The following is a 19,783-nucleotide window of genomic DNA, read 5'->3' on the forward strand; positions in this document are numbered from 1 at the left end:
GAAGTAAGGATCCATTTTGTGTTTAATGACTAAAATACCCTTTGGTGGAGATGAGACGTGAGCATTCTGATCTATACCGTCGTATGTCTGTGTAATGTGACGGTAGCGATAGAGCAAGAGAAATTCTAGGCAGATTTGAAAGAGAACTTTAAATCAGTTCCTGAAATTGGTTTTTTTATTTTAAGACACAAATCAAGAGGGAAGTTGACAAATCAACCTTAACTGTTAATTTGAGATTCCCTTCAAAACTGCCTATGATTTCTCTTGCTAGATCATTTTCCGTAATATAATGTATTGCTGATTATCCATGTTGTGCGATTATAATGTATAATCAGACTGGTTTTGAACGATTAATTCATCTTATTTAAACTTTAAACTAATAAATATTGTATAAGAAGCTAGTTAGATTTACATGAAAAATGTCGGAGTAAATAAACAAAATTTCAATTCTTTTTCCAAGTGTTAACCAAACAATAGAAAATATGAACTTTTATATAGAGAAAATGATTCTAGGTGAAAAAAATTCATAGAGTAAAAATTTCTCTATTTTCCTCAAATAGCTATCAAACACAACCTTTATAAGAATCAAATTATCATCTATTAAATAATAAACATATCATAGACAATCACAATATTAATACAAGTACTATTATGTTGGCATCACAACTCTCTGATCGTGCAATCTGACATGCTACGTTGATGTATCTCAATATGTAAGAAACATACTTAGCCTTTAAATTCGAGAGCTTCATGCATCAATCGGATTTTCCATAATTGATACAACAAATTCTTACTAATAAATAAGAAATAAAATAGTGAAAACTAAATATCCTTAAAACAAAGAAGAACTAAGTGAGCTTAAGGTGTTCCATGATTAGATAGTCCGTTAGACGACTTCTTCTTCTTCCCCAAATTCCTTAGCTTAAGAAGCAAATACACAACAACTCCGACAACAAACCCTAATGCAGCACTAGATCCGACCAGTGAAACCGCCGTACAGACAAGCACAACAAACAAATCGTCTTTAGAATTCATATCTCTACAAGTAATCGCCAATTCAATTCCAGCAAATAAAAGAAGAACTCCTAAAATTCCAACAGGAAATTGATTCAATATTTTCACTAATGAAGTCCCTGAAACAACACCCAAAATAAATTTCACTCCACCCAAAATTGCAACACAACCACCAGTCCTTCCTCCAAATTTATATTGCCCTGCTAGTCCTCCTGCTCCATGACAACATGGCATTGCTCCAAACCAACACCCAACTAAGTTCATTAGTCCAACAGTAATGGACACCGAACTTGCGGAAAAATCTTTTTCCGGGAAAAGATCGGATGATAATTTACAAACCGCTATAACGGAGTTCAATATCGATAAGGGTAACTGTGGAATTGTACCTTGTATAAACCCTTTTTTCCATGCTTGTTTGGATATCTTCACAATTTTAACACTGGATGGTCCAAATTTAATTCCATGTACTACCCTTGGATTTCTTACGAAAACTAACACTATACCCAAAAGGAAAACAAACACTGCAGAAGGTAGAGAAAATAAAATCCCACTCAATTTTCTTAAGAAAATCTTTTTCCTTGATTCCTCACTTTCTCTTTCCTCTTCAAATTCCTCACTTTCTCTTTCCTCCTTTTCTCCTGTCCCACTAACAATAATAATGAAACAAGCACAAGTTATAGCTAAAATTAACCCATCTAAACCTAACCATGGTCTATTACCACTAGCTTTTGCTTTCGATAAATTTTGTTCGCTTCGAATATATTTAACTGCGGTTAAAGCGAAAGATAAACCTTGAGCTAATTGAATTCCTCTTACAACAGGTAAAGGAATATATTTATAAACAAGTTTCATTAAGCCAGTTACACCAAGTAAAAGTAATATCCCACCGGTACAAATTCCGGCAGCCATAATTTCCGGGATTCCAAAATCTGATGGATTCGATATAGCAACAACTGCGATAGATTTCATAGGTTGAACGGGCATGGGTACACCGTAGATTAAACCTGTTATAATGTTGTATATACCAGTAAAAATAAGTGTCACACCAAGGTTAAGGTCATTAGCTAATGTTAATGAAATAACAATAGGTATATATGTACCTAAATCGCCCATTGCTCCGTTTAATTCTGACCATTTCGATCGTAAAATGATATTTTCTTTTGCCTTGATGAAAATATTTGTAGGAAAACGAGATGTCGGAGTAGGAGATAGGGAGTTCGATGAATTTTCTAGGGTTTGGATGTTTGGTGGGTGGGGATTTTGGTGAGACATTTTTTGTGTAAGAAAATGTAGATTGTGAGAGAATATAAAGAAGAGGAAGATGGGGTTTTTGTTTTGCACTATTAGAAAGTCAAATAGGGATTGAGTGGCCTTTAGATACTTGGGAGGTCAGTATAGAAGAGAAAATATGAGCCCTTGTTTGTGGGTTTAGGAATCAATTTCTTTTCAAGTACTTGGTCTCCTCAGGTATATATGCCTATTCCATGGGTAGGGCACCTGATACTGTAGTTTATCGACATCACAACAGAGAATTTGTGTCGGCGGAAACAAAAAGTGTGTCAGCGTCAAGTGCGTTTGAAGCAGAGGGGAAGGCAGCTAGCTAGGCTCGCTGTGAAAATTGCGAAGAAAGATGATCAAACCCCAATTATTGTAGAAGGAGATGCATTGGTGGTGATCAAATCCTGCTCGTCAGCTGAAACACAATGGCCCTGTAAAATAAGGTCAATAGTAACCGAGAGCCTGAGATTCATGTTGAATGTAATCTACGACATGATATTATGTTCTCATTTTACCCACGAAATCTAAATCTTGCAGCACATATATTAGCAAAATAACCTAGCTATCATGCTAGATTTGTTTAATTCGAGGGAGTCTAATCAGATCTCAAATTGCATTGTAAGTCAGTTGGTGACAGCTAAACCCATGTTTATATTGATCCGATTAATGAATAAACACTAAGGTTGTCGCCTTATTTCATAAAAGAAAAATGATAATTCATTGACTTTATGATGGAAATTGGTTATATTGTTTACTCTAATCTTGGGTTTGGTGCATCATTCTGGAAAGGTACCGTGGTGAAAATGATAGTTTTCTTAAGCGTCAGTATGATATTTGGTAGATACTGATATTTGGTAGACAGACAGAAAGACTCTTAGGATTGTTTTTACAGCGAGTTTGACAAAGATTTATGAAAAACCTTTTCCGCTTGATCTTCTATATTTTGTAAAATTCAAATTTACTCTTCTTTTGGAACCTTTGTTACTTATTTGCTAGAGTTATTCTCTCTTTACCAATTTTACTCTCATATTCATCTTTTTAAATTTAATTATTTTTCTTTCTTCTTTTCCTCTCATTATTTTATATAATTAAATTATAACAGTATAATGTAAAAAATGTCATTAGGATATAACTACAGAATATTCTTTTGAAATACTGTAATAATATATGCTTAAAAGACAATAAGTTGGCTTGACACTCGAGCTTGGATATAATTGTTCATCTTTGACTTGGGTATACGACCATTTCTCTATCTAGGATAAGTCGACAGTTTGATTAATATAATTCCATATATTATAGTCACTGTTTATGGAGATGGATTATAAAACTGCACTAGAAAAACTAGGTTTTCTCTGGTGGAGCTTCAACTGTTTTGGGATTTTTTGGTGCAGTTTGACCTATTATTATTTGTTCAAATATGAGAAAACTTTAGCCAAGATGTAATACATTTTTGATGCCATTTTGATGAGAAGTTTATGTCATACTTCGTATTTCTATTTCATTTTTCTTTGTTAATGAGTGGGTGTTAGCCACATGGACGACGAATATAGGAGAGAGAAATAAGTGAGAAGAAGAAAAAGGTGGCAACAATAGCGATGAGGGCGGGGAGGGCCGAGTCTTGGAGAGTAGAATTGTAAGTTATCAGGGTCTAACTATGTTTCAGAGGAGCCAACAACCCTTAGTTGGACTTTAGAGGTCAAAGATTCGAGGCACGCTGACAATTGAAAAAAATAATTATGTTTTAGAGATAAAATTGAAGCAAAAATGTCAAAAAAACCCAAACACTTTTGGAAGTGAAGATGTAACTCAAATTTTGACGTATTTAACCCTACAAAAATATAAAATTATAATTTCCATACTTAAAAATGAAGTTATCATAACAAAACTCAAATATCTCTGTTAAACTTTTGAGGGTTGGGTATATCAAGAAGACAAAAGAACTTGGTCCACCAAGTGAGTGAGGGTTTGAGGTTGGGCCAAGTAAACTATGGTCCCCTTATAATTTATTATGAATCCATTCAGGCCCATATATTATAGCCCATCAATACATGGACCAGATAGTAAGCCCATTAAGCAAGAACCTAGGGTTACCGGCGCAGGTTAGCACGTTTATCCAAAATTTATTCCAATTCCTCAAAGGTAGTGCATTTTAGCAAACTTACCCCAGCAATTCAACCCAAATTTTGCAACTACCTGCGCACTTTAGCATACACCGAGAAGAGTTATCTAAATTGCGCCGACATGCCTTATCCAAACCTAAAGTTGATCATGACCTTTGATGTCAAAATCTTGTCAATCAGTTTGATCCAACGGCCAAAGGTAAGTCCACGAGACCAAAAGAATCGGCGTATTTTAGCCAAATAAAGTAAGATAACATCTAGTAATGGAAGAAAGAATATAAAATCAGATCTGTTTATTTGAGGACAAAAAATTTCTTCATTTTTATAAAGAAAAATAAAATTTCCTTTTCTTTTCTTGTAGATTCTCTAGGGTTGAAGCAGAGGGAAATAACCCTTTTCCCCCCTTCTCAAACATTTTCATTACCTTTTCTTTGTCTGGGTAAGTTCTTCTGTCTGATCTTGTTTAATTCTTGTATGGGTTTATTTTATAATTTTAGGGTTTTTATCTTGTGGGTTTTGTTTATTTTGTCTAATCATCTTTCTGTTTGATCCATTAGTTCTGTTTCTGTTATGCAATATATATGATAATTGATAAATACCCACTTAGGTTTTACCCATTTTGATGTTGATTTTGATGACCCATTTCTTGAAATTCAAGAAATCAGATTGTGATGTTACAGCTAACCCTAAATTAATTAAGTTCTCTTATACTTAGGTTAGATTAATACCCACAAATTTTTATGTCAAAATTTGGAGAATTTGTTGAGTTTTGAAGATAATTGATGAAGATCCATGTATTGGGGTTCACTTACTTTGAGACTATGTTTTGAGTTAAATAGGATTAATGTATTAGTTTATGGTTCTATTAGTGGGAATTCGAAGTCGTCGATTAGCAGATATTCTGTCGTTTTGTAGCATTCGAGTTATTTATCGTCTTATCCGTAATCTTAGATTTCTTGGTTGATTAGGTAATTTCTACCTATGAGAGTTCAAGAAAAAGGACAATTGATTGATTGTTACTTGTTAGAACCTAGATTAGCCTCCTCTATGAAGTATAGGGTTTCACCCTTGCACGATGACGACAAAGGGATTTTACGTGCCCAAGGTCATGCGAGGATGAGCACATTGGTTATGGAAATGGTTCATTCTAAGTCATTATATAAGTTAACAATATGGTGTATAATTTTGCAACTTATTATTAATCGTCTGATAGTTCGGTGTTTCCTTTTTATTTAGCCATATGGTTTGATATCAGCAAATGAGTTACATATGGTTTTGATGAGTTTAGGTGAGAATTGTTCAGTTAATGATTGTGTTAATATGATTAAATCTGTTGATTCTGATGGTGATGGGTTTGTTAATTTTGATGAGTTTAAGAAGATGATGAGTAATAATAATACCACTAACTAAATAGGAGTTTCTTCTTCTTCATGTTCTTGTTGTTGTTCCACTAATATCTGATCAATCTGAATGTCTCAAATATTGAATCTTCAGGTTGTTTTTTTTTGTGTGATTTTTTCTCTTTCTAGATGATTGTAATGTTGGATGAAATAAGAAGCCCTCTAGTTTTCTCCCTAATCAATTCAATTAGAAAAGTTAGCTTTTTACGTTCCGAGTCAGATTTCAAAATATTTATTCATATCCGAAGTTCATAGTCTACTTATGTAAGAAAGGAATTTGGGTACTTCTTACTCAATAGCGCTGTCCGTAAATTGTACCTTCTTACTTAGTCTCCTGCCTAGGGACGAGTTTCATTTTTGTTATGTGATGTAACTTTAGGTCTCTACGAGTCATACGATACGACCCTTCTTCCACTAAAACGTTCCTGTATAGTAGTTGTCGGAACCCTGTCTCACTTCTTTAGTTTCTATAATCATCTTTTTCTCTTCCAGTTTCATTTTATATCTAATGCCGCCTCTTCACGTCTTTTGTGTGAAGCCGTTAACAAATAACTTCTCTACGTTCTCTTACGGTCTGTGAAAACTCTTGTTTTTAATATCTTCAATGTTTTGTGTTTCCTATGCTTTTTATGGTTCTGTTTAAGAAAACCCATTTTACAATTGATTCTTATTCCTTTTCTATAAGTAGGAAATAGAGATTTGGTTTTCATTGAAGTTTATACTACGGTTTCTTAAGTTGATAAGTTTGAGTAATTTTGTGATGATTTTTCATGCAGATATCATATTAGATTTTCTTTTGATCAAGGGATTTGAGGTCTTTTGTCACCTTGACAATCAAGTTCGTCATGGGGGATCCAGAAAGGGAGCTTCCTTCTACTAAAAAGAGGGCCGCTGGGAGAGAAATCTCTCGGGATAACCCTGGTCTTGATGACGACGAAGATGTTTCTGAGCAAGAAACTGGAACTTTCAAGAGAGCCAGTGATGAAGTTCTGGCAGCTCGGAGAATTGTAAAAGTCCGCAGACCAGCAAATCCACCAGCTGCCTCTTCCAACCCTTTCGCCAAGATCAGCTTGGTTCCTCCTCCAAATGTTGAGTCTAATGCAACTCTTTCGGCTGGAACCCAGACAACTAACCAGAAACCAGCTGCAGAAGAGGAGGCCGATAGCGGAACTGTAAATGAACTTGCTGAGACTGAACATAATGGAAAAGATAAGCAGTTGGGAAGTACAGATAAGGAAAAACTGGCTGAATCTTTCGTAGACGAGAAGACTAAACCTGCTGTTGAGGGAAGTAATCTTGAGACCACTGATGAAAAGGGTGAGGGAGCTGAAGAAAACGAAGAGAACAAAGAAAACAAAGATAACAAAGAAAACGAAGAGAACAAAGAAAACAAAGATAACAAAGAAAACGAAGAGAACAAAGAAAACGAAGATAACAAAGAAAACGAAGAGAACAAAGAAAAGGAAGAGAACAAAGAAAACGAAGAAAGTGGCGAAGCAGACCCATCCAGCAATACTGCTTCTTTGAGCTCATTCCAGCAATTATCTAGCACGAAAAATGCGTTCACTGGGCTTGCTGGAACCGGGTTTTCTGGTTCTTCATTCTCATTTGGAACTCCTTTTGGGCTGACGAACGATAAGCCACCATCTTTTCCTCCTCTCAACTTAGGTAACTCCAGCAATGGGTCTTCTCTATTCGGTTCTTCCCTGCAATCTAATGCCACTAAGAGTGAGGGAAGCGGTATCCCATCTATGCAGGAAGTTCCTGTCGAGACTGGCGAAGAGAATGAAAAAGCAGTCTTCACTGCCGATGCAGTGTTATTTGAGTATCTTGATGGTGGTTGGAAAGAACGAGGAAAGGGAGAACTCAAGGTGAATGTGTCTACTACTGGTGACCGTGCTCGACTCATTATGAGGGCCCGAGGTAACTACCGACTCATCTTGAATGCGAGTCTCTACCCAGACATGAAGCTCACTAACATGGACAAGAGAGGTATCACTTTTGCTTGCCTAAATTCTAGTAGTGGTGGAGAAGGGAAAGACAAGGATAGTCTTTCCACTTTTGCTTTAAAGTTCAAGGATAGTTCGTTTGTTGAAGAATTTCGTTCGGTTGTCAATGCTCACAAAAGTAAGAAGACTACAACTGTTTTGAAGACCCCCGACAACTCTCCTAAGGCTTCCGACGATTGAATGGGCATGAGAGAGAAAGAGAAGTGTCTTCGGCTTCTAAGGATTGAAATGGGAGTGAGAGAGAATAACAAAAACGTAGTAGTTTAGACTTTAGAGAACAAGTAGTAGCTATCGAAATGTCTTATCGACTCCTTTCATTTTACAGATTAGCTTATATGGTCTAGAGTCATGTCCAACTGGTTGTTGTTATTGTTGTTATTTTATCTTCTTCAACCTTTTAAGTGGTCTTTCTAAACAATACTCTGCAACTTTTTTTGCCTGTGTTTTTGGATAAACTCTGACTGGAACTGCAGATTTTGCTGTGTGGATCTTATGATTTTATTGGCCTTTCTTGTTGTTTGATGATCTAAAACGATCAAAAGTTCGGGGGTCAGGGTTTATTGAAGCAAGTATGGTTGAAGCAATATGATTCGAGTACAGGCATATACTAGCATTTTAGCTGTAAAAATAACGTTTCATACTTTTATAACCTCGGCCAGTTCTAGGTCTGACTTGATTCGAGTCAGATTTCACAAATATGTTTTGTCTTACCTTTGATGATTGGCTTACTTGAAAGACTCCTGAAATGATTTTTGTTCACAAGTCTAACGACGTAAAATTTACACACTGAATATAAAGATGGAACTCTGTTAGATGTGACATCTTTCCAATCACTATCTGTCATCAGTATATTAAGTAAGAAACTATGTCAAATTCTGAGTTACTGTTCAACTCTCAATCGCTTAAAATTTACCCTGGGCCCATAAACCCATCCGTCAGCCTGTCGGAAGACTTAACTAGTCGGAAGACTTAACTACCCACAGGTGTCCGACGACCACAACTCCTTCACACTGTGATGGGCTTAAAGCATTCAGTCCTCATCTTAGTTGTTCAAAAATTGCTAACAAGGTTCACAATTTTATTAAGGAAAAAAGAATAATCATATCTTGAAAATTTGAATATAATTGTAAAATTATAAGATGTGGTTTTATCCAATTCAAAATTCTACATCAAAATGTGGTTACGAGCCCAACGCCAAGCTCCTCGGCGAGCTCATCCCATATAGGAAGAAGTGTTAGCACAACGAAGAGTATTGCTATTGTTAGAGCAGTTTTCCTCCATGTCCCTACTTCAGAGACGTCATTTAAACAAGGTTTCTCTGGAGTTCTCTGTTGCATAAAATCAAAGAATAAGAGAAGAAAAGAAAAACCCAGAAAGAAAGCAAAGAAGAAGAATAAGATCGCAATCTTAATCTCATTCGTCTCATTTTCGTACCTGACATATCAACACATATAGTCCCCAAGGAAGTGATAATGGTCCGCCAAGCTGAATCCACGGAGCATAGAAATAAGATCATCAGAGTGAATGTTCAAGTTCCATGGTACACGATCATTTCAGTTATTAAACTAGACAGAGGTACAGAACTTGTTCAAGGGGTTGGTTCTGTTTCCTACAATTTCGATTTTGTTACCAATATGATATCAATGTGCCTAGTGTATATATAGGTTTCAGTTTAGTGCGGTTCGGTTGAGCAAAATGACGTCCCAAGAACCAAAAGTATAATGAAATAAATCGTAAACCATCTCCGAATTTCAAGAGCTGCAAGTAGACAAGATAAGGTTGCTGTTTTGAAAGACAGATGTTAAGAAACAGCTACGGAGAGAAACCAACCAAAGGATATATGGGTGGGAATCGGGCTGGGGTTGGGCCATGGACGCTTATATCAGGCCGACTGGATTGGGCTAACAAGGTGGACTAGCACCTTACCAAATTTGAATGCCGGTCCATGCCCTCGAAGACTTTCGGGCACCTCAAGGCTCAGCTGAATGTTTTATCTATACAAGAAATAAAACTATCTAATTTATAAGCCCAGATAACAACCACGTTTAAGGACAAACAGGCCCAACCGAAGGGTACTACCTATCTTCGGGCTTCAGACGTGCACGGACTTGGGTGCCCATGGCTGGATTTGGGCTCCCGGATATTTTTTCCAACCTCTATTAAAGGAGCTTTTCTAGGTAACAATGCTGGTTCCGGAATCCATGAAATCAGCCTGACAATCTAAATTTGATATTTATGTCCCTAATAGTTAACTTTAAATGTAAATTAATACATGTTCAGATATTTTGAATTAGTTCTCTAGTATTCTTGCATAAATAGTTGATTGTGAAATGTTACTGGGATTAAGAAAATGAAGCTTATAAATTTACCACTCCTAGTCCAAGCAATGTGTAAGTCGTCAATCCAAACCCAATCAACGCATTTTTACCGAAAGCACCCTGTAGAAAAATACGAACAAATGTTACAACAGATAGTTGCCATTTATAGACTAGCAGTTAAATGAAAGAGCACCTAAGTGTTGAACTATGTGAGTTTTCTTGTCGATACGTCAACGCATTTATGTCACTTTTTACAACTACCAGCCTCGAAAAATCAATATCATATATTGTAACTTTGGAGAGAGAAAATTGTAATACCTGCACAGCTCTTCCACCATCTAGGGAACCCACAGGGAGCATATTAAGAGCCGACGTTGTTAAACCACACCTACAATAAAAGCATTTGCAGTAAGCATTTTTTATATACAAAATGGAACTAGAAGGCAAGAAGTTAATCAATAGAATACATCACCAGCCTGCAATAACAAGGGGGTGGATCGGAACAGTTGCAGCATGCATGGCACTGAAAATTAATATAACAAGTGTAAGTTACGAAAATTTACTAATCAAGTAAATTAGGAGTTGGAATCGGTTCTTAGATTAAGATCATTGGATTTTAGGTGTCAATCTACAAAAACAATGAATCCACTGGGTATCATTCGGTTAAGATAATAATAATTAACCTAACAATAAGGAAGTATTTAAACCTAAAAAGATCAATCCCAAGATTAAGTAACAAAATATAAGAAGAGGGGAACTTACGCATAACCAAGAGTAGCTCTACTGATAAGTCCAAGAAGCAAAGAACCTTGGAATAACATACTAGGGACCTGTACCAAATCGGCAGTGGCATCTGGTTTTGATGATAGTATCAGACCAAAACAAAACATTGAAAATGAAAGTGCAGCGCCAGCAAACGGGCCAGCTAGTGATACATCCACCTTTGTCCTTCGATCGGGAAGGATAGATTTAAACTGCAGAAGTTACGACTGATAAGAAGGAAAAAAAGGGTATGCAAAATTCAAGCTATTCTAAGCTTGCTCGAAAAAATAAGCTTATATTCAAAAGTTCAATACATAGCAAACTTGATTTTGTTTTCAACTAATAAAATTGCTAACCTGGGTAATTGCACCAAAGCTTCCAAGAGTGATGTTGGGAATGAAGAAAGGAATGCCAAGTTTCACCTTCTTGGGAAAAGCAGCAAGAAAATGACCAACCTCCTGATTGTAGAACATGGAGAAATAAAAGTAAATATGTTTTTCCCTACAATGTAATAATAGAGTACGTAATTAAGAACATACGCATTAGGAGTGAACACATGATAATCAACCAAATATAGAGACACTAGGTTCAAACAAAGACAAGAAAAACATGATTTTACCAGCACAACCATTATAACTTGTAGTTTGCTCAATCTAGTAATGATGATGAAGCAACTTACGCAAACTATGTTCATCGATTTCACATTAATAAAAGGAAAAGATAATAAATAGTTGAGGTGTTGATGTTGAAGCTTTGTCATATGTGATAGATCACAGATGAAATAAACCAAGGAACTAAAAAGAAAACACAGACAGGTACGTTGTTCAGAGGATAATCTTTCCAAGAACTTCATGTCAGGCAAGAAATGGTGGCATTCATTAGCGAAATAAACAATTTAAGTAGCCGAAGCATTGGGAAACTGGCAGTCATTTTTTCCAGCAGTGGCGAACTTACGCCCACTAGCATGAACATTAGTTTGTGTATATCATTTAAAGGCAGAATACAGATATCGCATAATATTTGCATGCAGAAGTCAAATGAGGAATAAAGCACATGACAGTGACGAAGAATATGTTCATCACGAACCAACAAGGTACGTTAAGAGAACATAAGGCATCGTCTTCCTCTCCTCTCTAAAGCCTCATCTCTCTGTGTCCATTATCCTGTTTTTAGCCACACCCCATTTGCATATGCTGATCCAAGATAAATTTTTTTTCCCAATAAACAGTTACGAACAGTGTAAAAGAAAATCAAGAAATGAGTATTACATGAAATAGCTGAACCCCCAAAACGCCATATGCTACTGGCAGAGCAGACTCGACGAATGGCAATAACAACTGCATATCAGGTGGTTCAGTGGCATTTGGATCTGTGAAGTACTTCACTACTTCTGGTGGAAGTCTATTTATCTGATCAAAGAGAAAAGGTTGATGATACAAATTCAACTAACGATAATGTATTTAAGCTAAATACACATCCATCCGTCAGAAAACAAAAAGCAACACAGAGAGTAATAACCATTTTAAAAACAAGTGTATTATCAAACCTGAGATGCAATCCCCAGTTCCACGCAGGAGCCACTGGTAAGAAGAAACAGCAAAAAAGCAATTACGTACTGCCAAAGTGTTGTAGGCCCTGGTTCAGAAACTTCTTTCCGGAGCAAACCAAAGCTAACCCGAGGACCGCCACGTGGATCCATTTCCTCGGAGTTGGGTTCCTCCACCATAAACAGGTTGTACTTGTCGCCTGTAATTTCTGCTAACTGATGCTGGAGTTTAGCAAACACATCCTCTCTCTTGCCCCTTAAATTTCCAAGGAAAAGTATGCCCTCACCGAAGTCTCCAAAAGGCTCTTCCTTGGTCACCCAAAATGTTGAATAACCAAAAAGCTTTTTCTTAATCAAATTTACATCGGATGGATCAACTTTCTCAGGTCCAAGAAGTTCCATCAGTTTAAAAGAATCAACTTGGAAGTTACTGTATGCTGGTCCAACAGGTGAAATAGTTGGTGGCTGAAAAGAAAAGATTCCACTCTGAATGAAACTAAACGATACTTATTAGACAGAACAGTCATTCCCCAATTTCCCCTTCTCATCTCACAATTTTTTTTGGTCGTTTTCATCTAACAAAAAATCAAATTGATCACAATATTAGCCAATGGCAGACAATGCCCTGATACGTCCTGTTTAAGAACTTCAAACATGCTAATTTCTAAGAGACTGAGAACACTGTCTAGTCTAAAAAGTTTGCTTCTTTATTTAAAGACAATGGAACAACTAGTTGGTTGCACGTGTATGTTATATCTAGATATCTCCTGTTAATTTACGAAAGTTAAGCTCATGACATACTTACTGAAAGGTTTTGTGTTTGTTATATGAAAATGAGCATAACGTAAGTTATTGCTTATTTAATGCCAATTGCCAGAACTACCTGAGTCGAGAACATGGGGTGCTAGAACTGAGTTACTTGAAAATTCATCATATATTCAGCATAAACTGGCATTCGGGCCCTTATGGCAGCTATTTGACCAAATAGCCCCTATTTCTAGCCGTTCGGTTGTTTTCATGTTGGCTCTTCACACGACACATTTAGACACAGACCTTGACCCACCTGAACTAGTGACACGCCAGGCCATTGGCTGGTTCCCTCGACCTGTACCTGGGGTATATGACCAAAATCCCTTAATTCTAGGAAGAAGTTACATAACCTTCATTATACTAGACTACTTTGCCTACTCGGGAGCTAGGCAAAAACGGTTTCACCATAACTTGAATAACTTGGATTTTGAGGTTAAGCAATACTAGGTGTTTCAGTAGTGTGAGGGCAAATACACAATTCTATGTTTATCAACAATCTAATCAGAAATACTAAAGAAGTTCAAAAAAAGGACTATGTATATTCCAAAACAAGAAACATTTTTGGTTCAAATGCTCTTATACTATCCTCTTAGGTTCTTTAGTTTATCTCCCCTAGTGTCAACCTTTGACGACCCAACTCCCAAGCTCAACAGTTATTGATATTTTCCTGGCATTTCAACACGAAAGGCCAAGTCCAACATTTACGGAGTTTAGTTCCTAGCGAAGGCTCTACTAGTACAGCCAAAAGGTTTTGACACTTACTAAGTTTAAGCTGGTACCTATAGCCCAGGTTCCAGACGCTCTCCCGAGCCACGTGGAACTTTTACATCAATGAAACCATGTGGGACTATTATATCAATTGTTCTCTTCACTCCTTCATATTATCTTCCATAAACTGAGTCAACTCTTCGGCGGAAGGACCCAAGCCCAACATTACTGATATCGTCCCCACTTTAGACACCAATGCCCAAACCCAACTAGTATGGGGTTTAGTTTCTAGGTAAGGCTATACCAGAGCAGCCAGAAGGCCTCGAAACTTACTAAGCTTTGAGCTGTCACCTTTATTATGGGATAATTTCCATGTCTACCAAAACTTCCACCGAAACCGAAATTTCAGTACTTGGCCCACAATCCAGACACTCTCCTAACCATGTGGGACTATTACATAAATGAAGCATACCCAAAACAAGCATTTAAACAATTAGATTAAAATGAAGATGAAAAAGTAAAAATTACCCTAGAAGAAATAGATGGAGGAGTAATTTTCTCTGGTTTGAACTCCTTGCTACCTTCCTCTGCCTCATCTGATGATGATGAAGTTGTTGTAGTTGACAAATTTGAAGACCCTTTTGACATTTTATCATCTCCTTCATTTTCATTACTACTAAGACATTTAAATCTACCAAACCCATTTCTTCTTGATCTTTCTCTAACCAAAAAACAGCTTTTACTGTCCAATAATCGAATTCTTCTTCCAAAAGCAGCTCCTTTTATTGGGTATAAATGAAATTTGAAGTCTAATGGACTGAAATGACAACTTGTTAGGGTTCCCATGATTTCTTGAAGACTGCAAAACTGAAGATTTCAGGGAAGAAGGGTTTTGTGTATTTGAATTGGTGATATTAGTGGAAGATTTACACCTAAAATTATATAGATAGATAGAAAGAGAGTAGTTTTATTCAGGAGGATAATATCTTCCCTACCAATATTATTCAAAAGAAAAAGGATGACAATGGATGGGCCGGGAGCCCAAGTCCGGCCCAAAAAACTCAGGGTCCGAGGAGTAATTACTATATAAACCACACACTCTCTCTCTCTCTCTTCTCTCCAACTCCATCAACCAAACACAAACTACTTTCTTTCAACAAAAAAAAAAAAACACAAACTACTTTCTCTCTCTCCCCTCCATCGACCCAAGTACAAGGTACACTTTAGTTTTTATGTGTTTATTGTTGTTCGTGCTTTGGTAATTCTGGTCTACGAATCATGACAAACTACATAGATTTATGTCTAGAGTTTGTTTAGTTTTTCTTGTTTTTTCTTTGATTCAGTGTGTCTCGAACCTTTGACCTCTAAGGTAGAAGATTGTACCTCTTACCACTCCAACCAAGGATTGTTGACAATGTACTAGAGTCTGCTTGGTTTTTCTTGTTCCCTATCATAACTTGCAATTTATTATGTTTTAACAAAGATATCATTATTTTTAAGCTTCTACTTTTCTTGTTTAGGTTTTCATTAGGTATTAGAGCTAATGCCTTGATAATCTACTTTATGTTTAATTTTGGGTACTTAAGTTCTAACCTAAGGTTTTCAGTTAATATTTTTGAACATTGATTCACGTGTATTCTCCAAATTAACATGATCTCTTTTTGTTTTTGTTTTTGTTTTTGTTTTTGTTTTTATGTCAGTGTATTCTCCAAATTAACATGATCTCTTTTTGTTTTTGTTTTTATGTCAATGGAAGAAGTCTAGATTGGATGAAGATGACATGGTTAGTGTCAAAATGTGGGAGGAAAGGCATAAGAGTTGAAAATGTGGGTGGAAAGGCATAAGAGTTGTGTTTTCCTTTATGAGGATTTCACCGATTCAGACCCATTCGTGTTAGGAATTCAATCGGAATGGCAGTTGGAACAGATGATTAGGTTTGGAAATTCCAACCTAGTGGTGTCTAATTCAAGATTTGGTACTAATAAGTTGAAAGTACGTATTCATTCCTCCAACTCATTAAGTTGAGTTGTGTTAATGAGTAGTTTATTGAGTTGGAATTGACTCCATTGTGCTCTATCTGTTTTCTAGTATCCCATTCATAGTCTCCTTGTGTTCGACTCGGACAAAAAACTAATTCCAGTTGCTTGGATCATAACAACACGAGATGCAAATGAGCACGCCTATAAGTGGATTAAAGCACTTTACAACAGAATCCATTCAAAAGATCCTTTGTGGAAGTTGGACGGGTTCATTGTCGGTGACCCTGCAACTGATATTCATACCATCAAGTATGCGTCTCTTTCTTGTTTGAAACATTTGCTAATTCTACGGATTCCTTTTGTTGATTAGAGTGTAACTTAATCTTATTTTAGGGAGGTTTTTCATTGTCCTGCCGCGATATGTTTTTGGCGTGTTCGTCGTGTTTGGCAGAAAAACCTAGTAAAGAAATGTCCTGGAATTGAGATGCGATCTGCGATGTTCAAACGTCTTGATCGGGTAATGTATAGCGCCGACACAGGAAAAGATGGTTTAAATTTTTTCGAGGAGTTCAAAGAAGTTTATGTTGATGGCTTAGATTTCATGAATTACTTTCAAGCAAATGCCTTGATAATCTACTTTATGTTTAATTTTGGGTTCAACATTAACAGACCACTCCGGCGAAGGGAAACCCCCTTCGCCGGAGTTTTAGAGAGATGAGAGAAAAAAAATTCTGTTGTTTTTAAGGTCGCCATCCGAAAAAATTTCGGTCGGCGACCTTCGTCGGAGAAGAAGATGTGAGTTGGAGAGAGAGAGGTGAGTTGGTAAGAGAGGTGAGTTGGTAAGAGAGGTGAGGTGGAGAGAGAGAGAGAGAGACATGGAGAGAGATGTGTGGTTGAGGTGGAATTAAGGTTTTATTTTTAATTTTATTTTGAAAAAGTATTTAAAGGAAGAGTAGTTAGGACATTTACATAAAAAAAAAGGTGTCATATTTGAATTTACAGAAATTTGGGGGTCATAAAGGAAGCTGGTCACAAAGTAGGGGGCCAAATAGGAATTAACTCTTCAATAAATAATGTACTGTATATATAACAAAATTGACATATAATTATGTAGTTTAAGTAATAAAGTATACCATGACTTTTATAAAAGTTTACATTTCTATTCCTAAACGGTAAGAACCTATTAGGAATTCCATTTATATTCCGGGTCAAGCCAAACATCAAATTAAAGTAATCTGATTCTCATGAATCCGTTATGGGAATGCGATGCCCGGGAATCACATTTCATTCCCGCACGCCATACATGCCCGGGAATCACATTTCATTCCCGCACGCCAATGTGGGACTATTACATAAATGAAGTATACCGTTCCACCGAAAAGGCCTTGACACTCACTAAGCTTAAACTTGCACCTACTTTGACACTTACTAAGCTTGAATTCGCACCTATAGACAATGTGGGACTATTACATAAATGAAATATACAAGTCCACCGCAAAGGCCTTACACTTACTAAGCTTAAACTCGTACCTACTTCGACACTTATTAAGCTTGAATTCACACCTATGTGGGACTATTTCATCAATATAACATACTGATGCAGGGAGATACTGATGCAGGGAGATTTTTAGAAGATTATCTGAAAATCTTAGATATCATCAAATAAGTTATTTTAGTAGTTTCATATTTCTTTTTTGTAGAGAATTGTTAATTTTAGCAGTTTTATATTTTTTAGGAAACCTTCTAGATTTTAGATTTTAGGTTTAGGATACTAGTATTTTATTTATTAGAAGTTGCTATTTGAGTTTGACTAAGATTAGGAAACTCTGGGCCTATATAAAGAGGGTCTAGTAGTTGTTATTAGAATTTGATTAGGTTTAGGATACTAGTATTTTATTTATTAGAAGTTGCTATTTGAGTTTGACTAAGATTAGGAAACTCTGGGCCTATATAAAGAGGGTCTAGTAGTTGTTTCAGTCAATCAAGTTGATCAATAAAATTCAGTATTTTAGTTTAATTTAATTAGTTTTGGCTCTACAAGCTTAACACGGATATCTAAAGACATTTTCTTAGTATTAAAAGTTTTAGACGAAGATCTAATTCTTTACAGAATTTTCCGCTGCGTCAGTTGGCATCAAGAGCGAGATTTTTCCTGGCTTACAAGACGAAGCTAGAAACACAAACCTCGACGGGGAACGAGGTAACAATGTTATGTGGGTAAAAATTGACGGTTTGAGTCATCAACAAACCCAAGTTATGGAGATGATTAACAACCCGATTGTCAATACAAACCCTAGACAACCTATTAACAGAGAACGTGTTGAGGGGTTCGCCCACAACCAAGTTGTTAATGAAAACGAAGGCAGAGCACAACCACTTCAACAATATGCTGACAACCAAGAAAATAGAGGTAACTATTATCCTAACCAATTATATCCGCGTAGATATTATGATGAATATAAAATCAATGCAGAAATACCACTCAATGGCTATTTGTCGATCGAAGAGTTCCTTGATTGGCTACATGAGGTTGAGCGACAAGTAGATATGTCATATATTGTTCCTGGTGAACAGATGGTAAACATTATTGCTTGTAGACTCAAAGGAAGTGATGCTGTTTGGTGGGATCAGTTACAACGTCAAAGAGTGGAGCAAGGAAGGGCTCCAATCTAGAATTGGTCGTCTATGAAAGAAAACTTGAGGGAGAGGTTCTTACCCCCTGATTATCAACAACACTTGCGTTCGGTGGGTGAGTACTATGAGGAGTTTTCAAAACTGACTCAAAGAACAATATGGAAAACATTATAGAATATAGAGATGTTGTAGCAAATCGATTTCTAAGCGGATTAAAATTTAGTTGCGAGAAAAAGTTGGGATAGTTACAGTATGGACTATTCAAGATGCGTACAACTTGGCCCTAAAAATTGAAGAACAACTATTAAATTTGGATTTCGAATGGAAGAACAACCTCACTTAACTATTAAAAAGGTAAAAACGACTCCTTTAGAGAATGTTGAACCACCACGAATTGTCACCATAGACGATTCAAACAATATTGTTCATGAAGCAAAATCCGACGTTATTGTGTTCAAGGATAAGTCTCCTAATATCAATTTACACAATAAAAACAATATTGTTCATGAAGCAAAATCCGACGTTATTGTGTTCAAGGATAAGTCTCCTAATATCAATTTACACAATAAAATAATTGTTTCTGAAGAATTGGTTCAGGAAATTGAGACCAAAGAAGTTGTTCAAGAAATTGAGTCAAAGAGAGTTGTTCAGAAAATTGAGTTAAAGGAAGTTGATTCAAAGGAAGGTGAAAAACTTCGCAAGTTAGATTTTAGTCCAGTTGAATTTCCTTCATACGAAGATCCGTTCTCAGAATTTTGCGAATCTCAAATTGTTTCACATGGATTGAAGAATAATTTTATTCTAAAGTCTTCATCGAAGTTCATAATTTTCTATCACTATACTCATGATTTGTACAAGTTTATTTTTGGGGTGAAAAGAGAGCTTGAGTCAAATTACAATTAGAAAAAAGAATTGTTTTTATAACATAAAACTAGTATATCTTTATAATGTAAAACAAAAATCTCTATATTATTCTAAAACCATATCTCTTATATTAGTCATCTTATTAATATTTTTAATATAAATTTAAATACTTTAATATATATTTAGTAAATAAACTTGTTAAATGTTTAATTAATATAAAGAATATATATATATATTTGTTTAATATATCCTGATGATCATTTATTAAAAATATATATATATATTCTAAAACCATATCTCTTATATTAGTCATCTTATTAATATTTTTAATATAAATTTAA

General features: G+C 36.0%; 3 protein-coding genes across 3 annotated transcripts; 1 reads left to right on the forward strand and 2 right to left on the reverse strand.

Moving 5' to 3' along the window:
• Positions 1-575: 575 nt before the first annotated feature.
• Positions 576-2,301, reverse strand: MOT1 (molybdate transporter 1). The gene is made up of 2 exons (XM_086644733.1): positions 2,115-2,301; positions 576-2,018 (listed from the first exon to the last, which is right to left on the reverse strand). Exons 1-2 carry the CDS (start codon positions 2,284-2,286, stop codon positions 859-861), a joined length of 1,332 nt encoding a protein of 443 aa, XP_086500859.1. The 5' UTR covers positions 2,287-2,301; the 3' UTR covers positions 576-858.
• A 2,358-nt stretch (positions 2,302-4,659) lies between these two features.
• LOC147540507 (nuclear pore complex protein NUP50B-like) lies at positions 4,660-8,293 on the forward strand. The gene is made up of 2 exons (XM_086640108.1): positions 4,660-4,851; positions 6,589-8,293. The coding sequence occupies exon 2, from the start codon at positions 6,658-6,660 to the stop codon at positions 7,999-8,001; it is 1,344 nt and encodes a 447-aa protein (XP_086496234.1). The 5' UTR covers positions 4,660-4,851; positions 6,589-6,657; the 3' UTR covers positions 8,002-8,293.
• Positions 8,294-8,878: 585 nt separating this feature from the next.
• Positions 8,879-15,164, reverse strand: EGY1 (Peptidase M50 family protein). The gene is made up of 10 exons (XM_086640107.1): positions 14,494-15,164; positions 12,448-12,912; positions 12,170-12,310; positions 11,258-11,359; positions 10,902-11,113; positions 10,612-10,662; positions 10,458-10,527; positions 10,191-10,259; positions 9,256-9,306; positions 8,879-9,149 (listed from the first exon to the last, which is right to left on the reverse strand). Exons 1-10 carry the CDS (start codon positions 14,809-14,811, stop codon positions 8,991-8,993), a joined length of 1,638 nt encoding a protein of 545 aa, XP_086496233.1. The 5' UTR covers positions 14,812-15,164; the 3' UTR covers positions 8,879-8,990.
• Positions 15,165-19,783: the final 4,619 nt, after the last annotated feature.

This window comes from Eschscholzia californica, unplaced genomic scaffold (assembly GCF_041429995.1).
Source record: "Eschscholzia californica isolate CP2 unplaced genomic scaffold, dmEscCali1.0.p SCAF_5, whole genome shotgun sequence".
Classification (NCBI taxonomy): domain Eukaryota; kingdom Viridiplantae; phylum Streptophyta; class Magnoliopsida; order Ranunculales; family Papaveraceae; genus Eschscholzia; species Eschscholzia californica.